Below are 14,241 nucleotides of genomic sequence, written 5' to 3'. Positions count from 1 at the left end.
GGAGTGACTTGGTGGCTGTTTTAACTTGGGTTGTCAGAACAGGCTGTTTCAAAGTTCAGCAGGCAGTCATGTGTAAAATCAGAAGAGTTCTTAGCCACACAGAAAAAGAAGTGTTGTTCAAGGTACTAAAGAAGGAAAAAAAAGGACCACGATGTCCTGTATATTTTGGGTGACAAGAATAAAGTGGGAGGCAGCTGTGTCATGTGACATTCGAACCCTACTAATTAGGCTATCTGCAATCTACTCTAAGTGTAAATGACAGGATTATTGAATTCAGAGTTGTTGGGACTGCGAGTTTGGTGAGACAAGGGAGGGAAAAAAAATCTCTGAGGTCATTTCTGGTTAACCAACATTTAAGACCCAGTGCTTTTAAATACCCTTCAAAAGGTCATTATTAAGTGTTTAAAACGCTACCCTGATGGGCTGAGAACCTTTGGTGTAGTATCTGTCAGATACTTTTAGGCAGGCATTGAAATTGAGAAACCTTGAGTCATAAGGAGTCTTTTTTTTTTTTAAAATACGGAATCCTGATTATTAAGAAAGACCAGTTGCAAATCCATCTTCCAAAACAGAGACTTACATAAACTTTCTCCCTTCAGGAAACAGGTTTCAGCCACTAAAGCCGAAGCAGAAAAGGATGGAGTGAAGGTCCCCACAACCCTGGCGGAATACTGCATCAAAACTAAAGTGCCTTCCAATGACAACAGCTCAGATTTGCTTTATGACGACTTGTACGACGACGACATTGATGATGAAGATGAGGAGGAGGAAGATGCCGACTGCTATGATGATGATGATTCTGGGAACGAGGAGTCGTGACGTGCTCCTTCAGTGCCCCGTACTGCCCTGCCGTCTCAGGCCAAAGGGAGGGGAGCAAGTGGGGACCTAGCAGTGGCCCCTCGGCAAAAACCTATCACTGGGGGTGGGAAAAACAAACACGGCTCCTGCTGACTCCCCTTATGGATCTCAGTTTGCTCCTTTTTATGGACCTCTTAATGGAGAGAAAGTATCCTCCACAGAATGTCTGAATTCTTGCATTCTTTACCCTTCCATCACTGTATTGATTCTTTTTTTCTTCTTCTTTAAACCCAAACTCTCGCCTCACTTCGTCTCTACAGAGTGTTCACAGCAAAACACGTTTGGTCTGTTTTTAGATTCTTGAAGAATTAAATAGTCTTTCATCAAGACGTTTTAATGTGTTTAAAGCTGGGAACCCATTGGAAGTTCACAAGTGCTGCATATGCTGAGTAGCAAAAGAAAATGGAAAAAAAAAATAAAAACCCCACAAAACTAACTTAAAAAAAAAAAAAAAACAAATTTGCCAAGGTTTAGCTGCTCATTTAGTGTGTGTGCATTCGATCAGCCCCATGGTGGTGAATTTTGTTTCCTTTCCCTTAAGGCTGGGATACAGTGGGCATCAGGGACTTTGTGCTAAGCCTGATGAAAATGTGTTTCTAAGGGCACAGAGCCCCTTCAGCCTCCAGGACATCATCTTAATACAGGGGGCCTCAGCTACCCTGAGGAGAGAGATCAGATTTTGTTTTTTGAAATCGATTGGGATCTAAAGCCTGAAAATAAATATTCATACTTTACATAGAATTGAGCACTTGATTGCTATTTATTTTAAAAGACAGAGTTGTTACCCTCCCTTGGGGAGAGAGTGGAGGGGAGTGTGTGTGTGTGTGTGTGTGTGTGTGTGTGTGTGTGTGTGTGTGGAGTCTTAGTGATGGGAACAAGGAGTTTAAAATCACTATGCCAATTTTGGTTGATGCTGCTGGGGAAAAAAAGTCAAAACTACTGGTGACCACTGTTGGGTGAGAAAACATCTGTTTTATGTGAACATGGCCTTTCCCTCAAAAATATTTTGAAAATCCTCATGGTGAGAGTGCAAGTAGCCAGTTTTAATTACTCAGTATTACTCCTAGGTGCATGTGTTAAGATTTTGGTTTTCATTGAGCTGCTTATGCCAATAGTGATAGCTGTGGATAGGAGACATGAGTGACCAGTTCCCACTTTTCCTCATTGGATGTGACCTGGACTTTTCTCTCCTTTCAGTGTGTGCTGGCTGTGGAGGGCAAGCAGAAGTTGTGCATGGAGCTTGCCCTGGGCTGCTTTAACTCTTTTGGCAGGGCCGAGGGAATTGGCTGCAGGCAGTATCTGGGCAACTGATTTTCCAACTGTGCAGTGGCTGCAGCTTTGACTTCCCTGGTCTCAATCACGTGTTACTTCAATCAATATTGAGATTCATCAGCCTTCACCAACCAGGGACTTCAGAACTTGGCGGTGATTCTTCTTTGAGAGTGGGCCAGTTCATAGGAGGGTAGTGTTCTTTCAGTGGGGAAAATCATTATAATGTAAAATTAGACTTCGGAAGGAAAGAAAATGAGCAGAGACTGGTTACAATCCTCCTCCAGATCCCTTTGTACTGGTGTCAGCGTCTTTTGTTCAGATTATAGCTCAGAAAGAACCAAAGGGTTGATGAGGGACAGGGGTAGGATGGATCCTAGAACAGAGTAGGTGATGCTTACTTCCTTAGCTCCTCCTTCCTTCCTTTCTGATCTCAGGGTTTTCATTCACTTCAAACTCCAAACATTTGCTGACTAATGCCCAGCAGACCTTTCTTGCCTCTAAAGTTTGATCTGGTATTAAGTAGAAACGTTAACATGCAAAGGTTCCTATGGGACAGTGTTGAGCCTGGTCCCAGAATCTCTGTCCAATCCCCATGGGGCTAGGACTGCTTGCACCCCTGAACCTAGTGATTCCAGTCAGATTCCGAGAACAGTAACAGCTCTTTGTGACAAAACACTGGCCGCAAATTCTCATAGGAGGGTGTCGGAACTAGCTTTTTAAGTAATGCTTCTGGATAACCTGCAAATCTTCTGGAGTCCAAAGTCTCCTAATGCTCTGATTACCCTCTAAACACCCCCATACACGTTTACAGCCAGTAGCTTGGTCTTCTCTCTTGGAGCCCTAAGATTAAGGCATTTCTTTCTTCCCTTATCATAAAAGCATTTCTCTGCCAGGGCAGGCCAGGCACCTTAGCCTTGCAGAAGGTGCTGGGCTGCTCAGCCCTGTCCCATTAGGCCCTGTTGACCTCTGTTGCACATTGACTCAGGGAGCCAGAGAGCCAGGTGGAAGTCATACCTCTCAGCCCTTTGGGGTGTTACTAGTGAGGGCCGGCTTTGCCTCTGATAAGAGTACAATCAGTTCCAGAAAAGACTGGTATGTGTTGATTGGCTAGCAGGTGGACATTCTGGTAACTCAGACTGACCTGTAAAACTCAGATGCTGGTTCCAGAGCTCTGTCCTGAGAACACATCCTGTGGCAAAAGAAAACTTGAGCATGTAATTTTTTTTTCCTTTTTGGGAGTAGAGGTCTCAGGGTCAGACCAGATCCTTATAAGTACAGTTGTGCTGATTATTTGGTGTTAACATGAATTCAGAATCCTGCATTTTTAGATTCCTTTTGATGGTAGTGGAGGCCTCTCTGGATGCTCTTCAGGTCTGTGTGTTTTGAGGCTGGGTGGAGAAAGTAATACGATGATTCTGTTGTTGCTTCTCAAAGTCTTCCCGCTCTTTTTCATACCATTCCAGAGTTCTTTTCTATTAGCCAGACTGTTTTGTAGTCCCCTCTTTCCTCTTCCCTTCAAATTACTTCTTTATTTGCTGGTTTCCTTATGTTTGGGACATACACAGTAGGAGACTGTAGGGAAAAGTGTAGTTCTCCACTGAAAGTTATCTCCCCATCCCTCCCATTCTGATAAAAATGGTTTACATTTACAAAAAGATTCAGATGCAATTTTCAACTATTCTGAAACCAGCAGGACACACCTGACTTTAATAGTTTTCTTAGCTGAAATTGTAGATGTTTTTCTTCAGTTTAACTTATGAGAAAAGATTATCTGATGCATTTTTTGTGTTGAACTTCCCCTATAGTGGTTTATTTTGTCTTTTTCTGCCCATCTGTCTACTAATAAAATGTGAAATAAAATATACCTGTATTGCTACTTCCCCATGGGATGACCCTCTTCTTTCTTTGTGTTAAAGAAAACTAAAAGTGGTTCTCAGTACTTCACCAATTGCCTCACCAATTATGCCCATTACTCAGCTGAAAAAACAAAAACGGAAACCAAATATCACTAATCTTTTAGGATATTCTGCTCAACTCACCTCATGGAATACACATTCCCAGTCCGTACTAACTTTTAGGAAAGGTTATTAAGACAGCCATTTGTTAACCTTAATTCTTAAGTAGGGCACAATCTGCCAGTACAAGTAGGTCGGTAAAGGGATGAGGGTGCTCCACTGCCCTCCTTAGGTAAGCCTTTTGTTTTCATCATTTGTCTTCTGAACATCCTGCTGCTTATTAATAAGCAGGAAACGGGCAAGAGATCGTATGAAGTCCCTTTATGTGAACACTTATGGTTTTTCTGGCCAGGATCTCAAGCTGTGGGTCACCAGCAGCAGGGGCCCCATTTGATGAAATGACCACTGATTTTAGAGGGCAAAAGCAGAAAAGGTGAAGACTGACCCCAGGTTCTGGCACACTAACTTGACCAGTATCTGATGCCCCACTTTGGTTGGTTGCTTAGCCTAGTCTGAGGGGTCGTTTAAGAATGAGGCTATAATGCCTGGTCAACACCTGGAGATCGGAGCACAACTGTGCTACAGAATTGTGGGGCGATCTGCCTCCTGCCACAGAGGGCTAGTAGATGGCCTTGATTCCTCCCCAACTGGTGGCCTGGGAACAGGAGGAAGGAGCTGCACTGGAATCCTGGCCCAAGTGAATGGCTGCTTGGGACTTTCTGGAGCAAGTATTTTGCCCAGGACCCACTTACCTACTTCATACCACCCCGACTCGCTTGTCTTCTCTTCCACCCCACCCCTTAACAGTTAAGATTCTGTCTGGTTGATGAAGAACCAAGGAGAGAGAGGGTGAACTGTTCAAACTTCCTCTCTCTTCGGTCATGAGAAACACATCCTCTGCTCTTACCTTTCAGATTTTAATATCCGCTGACATTCGGAAATGAAAGGACCCTGCCCTGGTATTCCTGTTGACCAGGTCAGCCCTGTAAGAAATTGCCTTATCAAAGTGAACTTTGATAACCACTGCCTATGGCCTGTCAGGAGGGTAAGTGGGCTTTGCAGCCTCATCATTTACCTTTCCGCTCCCTGGATGCTGACCAGGGCTAAAGAAGGAATGCCAGTTTAAGCCCTCACAACGTACTGTCAGAAAACTGACCACGTGACTGCTACTTCGGCTCTAATGTGAAGTCCATGGTGCCCAGAACAATCATGAGAACAGCCTCTGCCCTGACCTACCCTTTAGTCACACCACACAGAGACCGTGCATGCTCTCAGAACTTTATTAGGTGGAGATTGGGCAAAGAGAGAAAACCCCTGAAACAGTCGCCCACCTGGTTCAGGACAAATGGAATAGAGGAGCCTTTGCTTGGAGACGTGCTCTCATTGAGGTGAAGGCATATCTTGGATTTTTTTTTTTTTTTACGGGAGCAGATTGAACATCTCTGAGCACAACTTCAGACGTTTTTTTAAAAAATGGTCAGCCAGAGGAAGGCAAGTCTCTTGGGGACAAGACCAGAAGCAGAGGCCTCTGGTCTGTATGAAGACAAACAGGTGCTACTTTCATGTTGGGCAGGAAGGATATCACTGCTATTCCCAGATCAAGATTTGGTAGGTGAGGAACATGACAAATGACAAAAGGTCTGTTCCTCAAAGAGAGGGCTAAAGTAATTACACAGGGAAAGAAACTCAAAAAATGGCTTACAAGGGAGTGAGATTAAGTCGTGATTCTTCATTGGTACCTGACCCAGTCCTCAAACTGCCTTGAAGCAGCCCTTCCAGATACTGCTCCCAACTGCCCGTGGGGCTGGAAGGCTACAAAGAAGGCCTGAAGGCAGAAATGGGAAAAGGGCTTCTTTGCTACAGTGAGAAGGGGCTCGAATGGGATTGCAGACCTGGCTAAGAGTAGCAGCTGTACCCCTACACCCCAAGACTTCTATCACATTTACAAATACATACATAAATACATTACATACAATAGCGAGTCTGGGAGGCAGGTTCCCCACAGAGGCTCGGCTGACACAGTTACACGTCTCAGGAATTCTAGGAAAGGGCACTGGGCTCCTAGAAATGGGCTCCGTGTGTTCTCTCCTGCCCAGGGTAAGCCCCGCCCAAGCCCACCCCTCTCTTCAAAGGTTCAGTTTGTCCAGTAGGGAGAGTTGCCGTAGGTGGGCTTGGAGGCTTGCGACTTGGGCTGCAGGGAGCTGGGCTGGCTGCGTTGACCCGAGCCACTCTGAGGAGGAGGAGAGAAGGCTGTAAGGGCTGGAGCAGGACCCCCAGTCCAGGGCAGGGTGGCTGCCTCCATCACGGGGCTCACCTGGGCATCCTGTGGCAGGTGGTGGTGTAGCAGCTGTGAATGAGGCTGCTGGTGGGCAGGCAGGATGTGTAAGAATGGTGGGGGCGCATAACCAGGGGCTGCTCCAGCGGCCAGGGGCCCAGTGGAACCCAAGGCCGAGGGCAGGCTGAACGGTGGAGGAGTCCCTGCATGAAATCCCTGCTTGTCGAAAGTCTGCAGGATAAAGAGATCATGGTAAGGGCCAGCCTGGGCAGCACCTCCCACCAGCCGACCCATCTACCCGAATCCTCCTTCACCTGAGTCTTGTTGTAGACTGAACCGGTCATGTCAGGTAGGCCGGTGGTGCTTGAGGACACGGACACTCCTAGGAGGGAAAGCAGTTGTTCCCACGGCCACTGGGCCCAGCTCCAGCCTCCCCCACCTCCAGGGGCACTCTGGGGTAGCCTTGCCTGAGAAAGAGTCAGTAGAAGACAACTACTCTGGGCCTCAATCCTGGAAAGGAGGGGCAGACGCTACCTTTGCCAGGCCCAGAACCTGCAGACTTGTTTTGTGCCTGCGATGATCCACCATAGCCACCCTTGGTGTAGTCTCCCGCTGCTGTCCCCTGGGTCAGGTCATCATAACCTAGCATGGCAGGGCACAAGAGGCACGCGTGAGACAAGCAAGCCTGTCCCACCCGCATCTCTCTGTGCCGGGAGCACCCCTCACCTGTGCTGTAGCTATGCTGGCCGTAACCACCGGCCTGCTGGAAAGGGGTGGTGGGGGTGCTGAGGTTCACACCATGCTGCTTGGCTGAAGCCGGAGGGACCTGGCAGAGCAAGCAGGAGAGGCGTCAGTGCAGGAACAGGGCAGGTATCCCCTGGCTTAGTCCCAGGCAGCACAACCACAGAGGACCTGTGTTCAGTAGTGCGACCTGCACTAGCTGTAAAAGCACACGGGAAAGTAGCCTAACACCTCGTGGCCCTGCTTCTAGTCCCCAGAACTGGAGTAACCTCCCCACCCCACCCTGCCAACACTCACAAACATCGTGGGCCCATACTGGAAGGCACTAGGCACGCCTGTGTAGTAGGGGAGGCCAGTGTAGCTGTAGCCAGGGGGCAGCGCAGGATTCAGGAAGGGCTGCTGGGCTGTATGATGGGCCTGGGACTGGCTCTGCTGCGCCTGAGCCAGTGTGGTGGGGGGTGCAGGGGATGCGGAGTCACCTCGGCCAAACTTTGTGACATCACCTAGGAGAAGAGGAACACTGACTCGAATCACTGCCCCCACCCCGCCCTCATCCAACCAGGAAAAAAGCCAGACTGGCTCCTGAAAACAGGAATAGGCTCCCGCAGCTGGCTCAAGAGGTTGCTAGCAGGCCTCTCTCAGCCCCTGTGCCGCTGGTTCCAGATGCCTGAGATTAGCTGCAGACCAGTCCCATGCACCACGCCCCAAACCGACTCCTCTCACCCTGAGCAGACTAACCTGAATACGGGTTATTAGCTAGGCTCCCATCTCGGCTGGCCAGGGCTGTGGGCGTGGCAAAGGGAATTCCATAGTAATCCTAGGAGAGACCAGTGAGGCTCAATCAGCAGAATGGCCTCCACCCAGTCCCAGAACAGGCCCAGCAGGCAGCCCAGGCACTCCATGTGATGCCCTGCTCCCAGGACAGGCTGGACTGCAGGGTCACAGGCTGACCTCCAGAGGGCAGCCCTCAAATTCAAAGTAAACAGTGCCCATTGGAGTTGTGCTATGTGGCAGCCACACAGCGTGCAAGACGCACTAAAAAGACCATCAGCCTTCGCCAGGCAGAGCTACTGGTGGACCAGTCTCATGGGTAATATACGGTGCAGATGGATGCTGGTAAATGCACAGGTCAAACCAACTCTACTGGCTTTTCCTATGTGACAGATTCTACAGAGCAGATAGGCACCCTGAAAAAGAACCAGCAGGAAAGGGGGTGCCTGAGGGTTTAAAAGCCGTTAGAGGAGCAATGTCAAGCAGGCATAGGTCCAAGAGGACCCCAGTTAAGGTCCCGAATTGGCTCCTCACCACCCATGCTGTCATGCCACCACGGATCATGGAGGAGCCAGGGCAAGTGTGGACACCAAGAACACAAAACTGGAGCTCTGTGGGGAAGGGGAGGCCTGACCTGGCCCTTACTCACCACCCAGGGCTTTGCCAGTACTAGACACATGGTCCCTTGGCTTCCAGGCCCCATTGGAAGCCTTCCTATTTTTGTTGTGGGCCAACAGTGCCTGATCACAACCAGACAGGAGCCATCTGGGCTAGGAATGGCACCTCTACCCTCCCTCAGCCTCATTTCCGCTTAACCTCCAGGAAACCCATTAGATTCCTCAGCCCGGAACCCCAGGAGAAGGCAGGACCAGGAAGTCCAGAGGTAGCAAGAACACAACTGCAGACAGGCCTAGAGCAAGCCCAGGAAAAGGTGCTCTTTCACAGGAAAATCAAAGGCAGGAACTAGGCACAAAAGTACCAGACCCTGGGCGCCTGGGTGGCTCAGTTGGTTAAGCCGCTGCCTTCGGCTCAGGTCATGATCTCAGGGTCCTGGGATCGAGGCCCGCATCGGGCTCTCTGCTCAGCAGGGAGCCTGCTTCCCTCTCTCTCTCTCTGCCTGCCTCTCCATCTACTTGTGATTTCTCTCTGTCAAATAAATAAATAAAATCTTTAAAAAAAAAAAAAAAAAAAAAAAAAAAAAAAAGTACCAGACCCTAATAAATGAACAAAGGGGAAAAATGAACAAAACATATCTCAAAAAGTGGGCTCAGAGGTGATTTCTTCTAAGGCACAAAATGATACAAAGAAAACAAGGCAGGATGACTCCCAGGGCTGGTAACCCACTGAGTCCCTCTTCGGACTCAGTCCACCAGGACTCCCCCAGACACTCCAGTGCCTGGGGCTCCTAGGTCAGGTGGGTATGAGGTTTCCTCATGATAGTAAGAGGGCCGGGGCCACTTCCAGTTCCTCTTCTGCAAAGCCCTAAGGCTTAGGCATTCCCCAGAAACCCCAAGTTCTGTTGACCACCCTAGCAATGTGCCATCATGTCTTCAACATCCCCTCCTCTGGGTCCTCTGGGGACACCGGCAGCAGTAGTGTGATGATTGCCTGCTGTCGGGGGGGAACAGTCGCCTAGCCACCCACCTCTGCCTCTGGAAGACTTCAGGAGCTGAGAAGCATTCTCCTGAGAGACAAGGGCTTTGGCCTGCAGGCCCGGGAGGTGGAGGGGATACCTGCAGGTCCCCGAGCTACTTTGTAAACAAACAGAGAAGGGTGCAGCCAGTGGTGCAGCCAGTGGGAAAGAGTTAAGAAAAGGACACCACACTGGGCGGAAAACCTCTCCCTCAGGGAATAGGAAAGATCACATTGTGCAGGCACTTTCAAACAGCTCTCTCCTTACCAACAACGTGACCGATGCCCTAGGCTGCTGAAAATTATCAGGAGTCTGGGAAAGGCCAGACCAAGGAAGGAGGGGCAGGACAACAGCCTGCAGGCCTGTCAGGTAGGGAGCACACTTCCTTTGGTGCCCTCCCCAGTGCAGGCTTGTCCACGGAGGCCAGGAGACTCAGCCTGGCAGCAAGGGTTGGATGAAAGCAGCAGCAATCCTGGCCTCAGAGTGAGGCTGCAGAACCAGGGACTCCCCGGGGCCAGCACACTTGTAAGCAGAGATGGCAGGTCAGATCCACAGGGACCCTTCAAGAGTATCAGCTTGGGTGGGTCACTCAGCTGGGGACAGACAAGCCATGCTGCTATCACAAGCATCACTGATGGCCACTTCAGAGGCCAAAGACACTGAACACAAGTTGAAAAAAAAAAAACTCTAGAGTCAGTCAAGCAACCCCATGTCTTACGTCATATGGTTTTTCTTGTTCAGAACGGGGGGGGGGGGGGGGGGGGGCGGGGGCAGTAGGGGCATGCCTGAAGGAAGAGAAGGACCCACATGTAGTAGAGGCCACTGCCTCTTGGGACTCCAGGTCCCAATGGTCTCCAAGTTCCCAAGCAGTAAGCACAGGACACTCCTGCCCAGCTACAGTGACAAGAGGCAAAACCCCCCTGTAGCAGCTTTCTCAACAGGGTAGCAATGAAGGCCTAGGGAGGAAGGACCTGTGAAGAGCCTGAGTCCCCCCATCCCCCACCACATCCCACTCACCATTGGCAGACGTGACTGCAGCATCTGGAGCTCATCATAGCCATAGATCTGCGTGAGGACCAAAAAGGGTGTCAGGGACCATGTACAATCCCTTGGGAAGCCCAGGCCCATGTAGGGGCCTAAACAAGGTTGGGGAGATGGGACATGGGGACTCAGACCATCTGCTATGAGAAGACACCCTGATGGAGTCCAGATGAGGGAGAAATACCAGGGAAAAGTAGCCCAAGGCCTGCCTCACCAGGTCCTGCCAGGTGTCAACCTCTAAGGCCACAAGAATCGGGCAGCCAGAAGCCATACACTGTGCACTCACCGGATAGGCAGGAAGCAATCCTCCGGGGCCCACGAGGTACTGGTTGTGAAGCAGGGGAGGTACTCCCTGGGGCAGGTTAGGGGGTGCTTTGCCTGTGAAAGCAAAAATCAAACAAGCAGTGATGCCACCACAAAGAGCGCAAGGTCGCAGCAACTGTGGGGGAGTGGGCCCTGAGCTCACAGTCACAGTACTGCCCCACATGGGGCCACCACCAAGAGAGGAGGGCAGCAGCTGAGAGACACAGAAGGCTGTGCCAGGAAGTAGAGAAGACAAAGCATGTGACATCACATTCAGGCTCTTTCCACATCAGAGGGTTCATTGCCCAGACAGAAACACCACCCCTCACCCACTCCTGTCAATACAGCACTGAGCAAACCTAAACATAAGGAACAATCTGCCTCCTCAGAACAGAACCAAGGCTGGGCGGTGCCAGCAGAGGGGGACAGGCTGTGTCCAAGGTAGCTTTCAGCAGCTTCTACTAAGCCACAGTTTGCTTGGTCCACACAGACTGCCCAAGTCTTGCTGATGGACCATCAGTCACACTAAACGGCCAGAAGGAGCCCAAGAGAGCTGTTCCATGGTCCATTCATGTCACCAGGCCATCTCAGCTCCAGAGAGGAAGACAATAGAAAAAGACAGGGGACCTACAAGCACAAAGGCTACCAGGAATCTTGCCCAGGGGAAGCCCACCCAGAAGACTGGTTTCCTTCATCCCCACATCATTGCTGGAAGGACTGGGACTCAAGAAGTCAGTGGAACAAAGAGGACCAGGGAGCAATGGCAGGGCTGGAGGGAGACCAGGATGCTCCTATGCTTGTAGCTACCCAGCATGCCCTGCAGCCACCTCTAGGTATCCTCCCTGGGAAACCAAGCATCACCTTCTGGGGTGGGGAATAGATAGGCAAGGTCTGGGGAGCACACACCTGAGGTCACCAAGGGCGTGGCCCTGGCACTGCTGCTGGGGGCACTCACAGTGGTCCCGCCCAGACAGAGGCTGTTCACTGTGTTCATGCTGCTCGGCAGGCTGAGCCCTGAGGACGTGGCACCCGAGGCAGAGGTTGCTGCCGTTGAAAAGGTGGCTGAGGACTGAAGGGAAGGGGTGCTCTCCACACTGGCATGCTGGCAAAACAGAAAAGCGAGGACACATGGATCTGGTAGCAAAACACAAGAGCGCAAGAGGACCGGTCTGGCATCTGGGTCTGCACTCTGAAGACCGGTCTGAGGGGCTCTGTGCTCACACTGCAGCTAGATGAGGCCATCAGGACACAACTCATAAGCTGAGTATCACATAATTAAAGCTGAGCTTTACTGACCAACACCCTCCTACTAAGAATCGTTGCTCAAGATCTGCTATCTGAAATAAGGTACAGATACCCCATGTAAATCTTAGGTCATATGTGAACACAGAATGTGTTCGGAATGTGAGGTGAGAATCCACCTCACAGAAGAGCAAGCAGTCTCAGGAGAGTCAATCATGGCACCACAAGCAGCCTGGCCCAAGTCAGAGCCTTCTGAGAACAGCTGCCTTCTACTAGGCTTCCTAACTATTCTGATATGGAAATCACAGGGGGCCCAGAGAGGCCTTTGCTCCAGAACCTGGTAGGCCATCAGGACCTACCTAAAAGGGCACGGCCTGCGTCTCTGCCTGTTCAACATGATCCACCTAGGGAAGAAGGGTGAAACCCAACGAAAGATCTAAGGAGTTCCAGGAATCCTGCCCAGGTGTTCAATTCCAGGGAGGAACAAGGTACCAAAAAGCGCTTCAAGGGCTCAGGGGTGGGTGAAGAGATGCACCTGGTTGGGAAACAAGGCCCAAAGAAGGAAGAAAAGGCTTTGAGAGACTGAGACCAGCCTTCAAACCAGAGCATGTACAGAACAAAGCAGTCTAGAAACTCCTGGAGAAGCCTCAGGAACAGGAAGCCCCAGGAGAAGGGGGACAATCATGTACCCTATCTTGCACCACACACACAGCTCTGTGTAGGTCCCAGCCTCACAGACTGTGCCACCCAGGTCAGCTGAGCACAGACCTTAGGGTCCTGCCATCCAGAATCAGTTCAACAAGGTGAAGATAGGCAAAACCGTCATCTCCTGGGGCACCCCAGGACTCCGCTCCCTTGGCCTAGACTGACAGAAGCTGGGTGAGGAGAGCCCCAGGGACAGAGGGAGGCTAGGCCAGCCTGTCCCAGCACCCACTCCACATTCCTCTGCATAGAGCCAGGCTGACCACCTGCTACAGAATCAGGAACAGATCTGACACTGTGCCTACATGTCACTAGTCGTACAACTTTTCAACTCTTTTAACCAAAGGACAAAAAATTATTATTCCCCAGTCTGGGGGAAGGGGGAATCCACAAGAGCAGCTAACTAGAAAATTAGTTCCTGACTTGCTGAAAGGAACTCAAAGTCATCCAGTAAGCCTCTCCTACCTCCAAATGAACCTGACAGGGCTCCTGTCCCTGTTCCTCACCTCCCGATCTGTGAGGGTGGCGAGAGGCTGGCCTAACTGATCTCTACTCCATTTAAACAGCTCAGGCAGCTGCTCCGATGGGGCAGTGGAACCAGCTCTGCAAAAAGGGCACCAACCCTTCCACAACGACACAAAGGACAGGAGAAAACATGGAGATTTCCTTCATAAACTTCAAGGGGGAAAGAACTAATTATGACAGAGGACGAAAAGACTGATGTATCTGACTATACAAAAGTCAAAAATAAAATGACAAACCTGAGCAAAGTATCTGCACCTCCCATCACAAACGGCTACTTTCTAGTCTCCTGAATACGGACTGCCTAGAAAGAGACACCAAGGACCTGACAGAAAAATGAATATGAAGAACTCATTGAAAAGGAAATTTAATGGCTTTCTAATATATATATATATATAAAAAAGATGTTCAATCTCATTCAATCAAACACTGTACTGACAGGTCATTTTTCAATTAACACATGGGCAACATAAAAATTTCTGATAACACAATTTCAGGAGGCAGTGCGGAAACAGTCCATCTCCTTCTTTGCCAGTGGGAGGTAAAGAGGTTAGTATCACTGTGCAGTGACTGCAATTCCGCAATTTGTATAAAACGTCAAATGGCTGGGGATTCAACCTCCAGGACTGCCCCTGCAGACAAAGCAAGGTAGAAAGTTATCAAATGTAACAATGTTTATTGTACTCCAGACAGAAAATGGCCCTGCAGCTCCATTAGTGAAAGAGCGATTTACTAATGTGATGTAGTAGAGCTATGGGAAAAGAAGACAGAATCTATGTTTTAGCACAGAAATATCTCAGAGAATCACTGTTACATGGGGGGAAATGCTAAAGGACACTATCTAGGGAACACTCCCATATATGTTACAGGCAAAATAAATTAAAGCAAAGGGCAAGAGGCAGTGGGAAAGTGACTGTGTATGCATT

The 14,241-nt window shown here is 49.7% G+C and overlaps 2 protein-coding genes across 9 annotated transcripts in view; one reads left to right on the top strand and one right to left on the bottom strand.

The window, feature by feature from the left end:
* The window catches only part of UBE2R2 (ubiquitin conjugating enzyme E2 R2), a 118,362-nt gene extending 116,575 nt beyond the window's left edge, over window positions 1-1,787 (top strand). Inside the window, exon 5 of the mRNA XM_032308543.1 lies at window positions 600-1,787. Within this exon, the coding sequence (XP_032164434.1) occupies window positions 600-819 (220 nt within the window). The 3' untranslated portion in view covers window positions 820-1,787. The remainder of the gene's footprint in view (window positions 1-599) is intronic.
* Window positions 1,788-5,484: 3,697 nt separating this feature from the next.
* Window positions 5,485-14,241, bottom strand: part of UBAP2 (ubiquitin associated protein 2) — a 136,865-nt gene continuing 128,108 nt past the window's right edge. For 6 of the 8 annotated variants that reach the window (XM_032308535.1, XM_032308537.1, XM_032308534.1 and 3 more), the window contains 10 exons: window positions 11,756-11,951; window positions 10,833-10,924; window positions 10,523-10,570; window positions 7,840-7,918; window positions 7,399-7,604; window positions 7,087-7,186; window positions 6,895-7,002; window positions 6,675-6,742; window positions 6,400-6,591; window positions 5,485-6,315 (listed from right to left, as the gene is read on the bottom strand). In XM_032308535.1, coding sequence (XP_032164426.1) covers window positions 6,220-6,315; window positions 6,400-6,591; window positions 6,675-6,742; window positions 6,895-7,002; window positions 7,087-7,186; window positions 7,399-7,604; window positions 7,840-7,918; window positions 10,523-10,570; window positions 10,833-10,924; window positions 11,756-11,951 — 1,185 coding nt within the window. In that variant the 3' untranslated portion in view covers window positions 5,485-6,219. Of the gene's footprint in view, window positions 6,316-6,399; window positions 6,592-6,674; window positions 6,743-6,827; window positions 7,003-7,086; window positions 7,187-7,398; window positions 7,605-7,839; window positions 7,919-10,522; window positions 10,571-10,832; window positions 10,925-11,755; window positions 11,952-14,241 lie in introns of those variants that run through there. The other 2 variants (XM_032308539.1, XM_032308541.1) reach the window with 2 other exon arrangements.

This window comes from Mustela erminea, chromosome 12 (assembly GCF_009829155.1).
Source record: "Mustela erminea isolate mMusErm1 chromosome 12, mMusErm1.Pri, whole genome shotgun sequence".
Taxonomy (NCBI): Eukaryota; Metazoa; Chordata; class Mammalia; order Carnivora; family Mustelidae; genus Mustela; species Mustela erminea.
The sequence above is the reverse complement of the archived record's forward strand: the minus strand, read 5'-3'. Positions and strand labels throughout refer to the sequence as shown.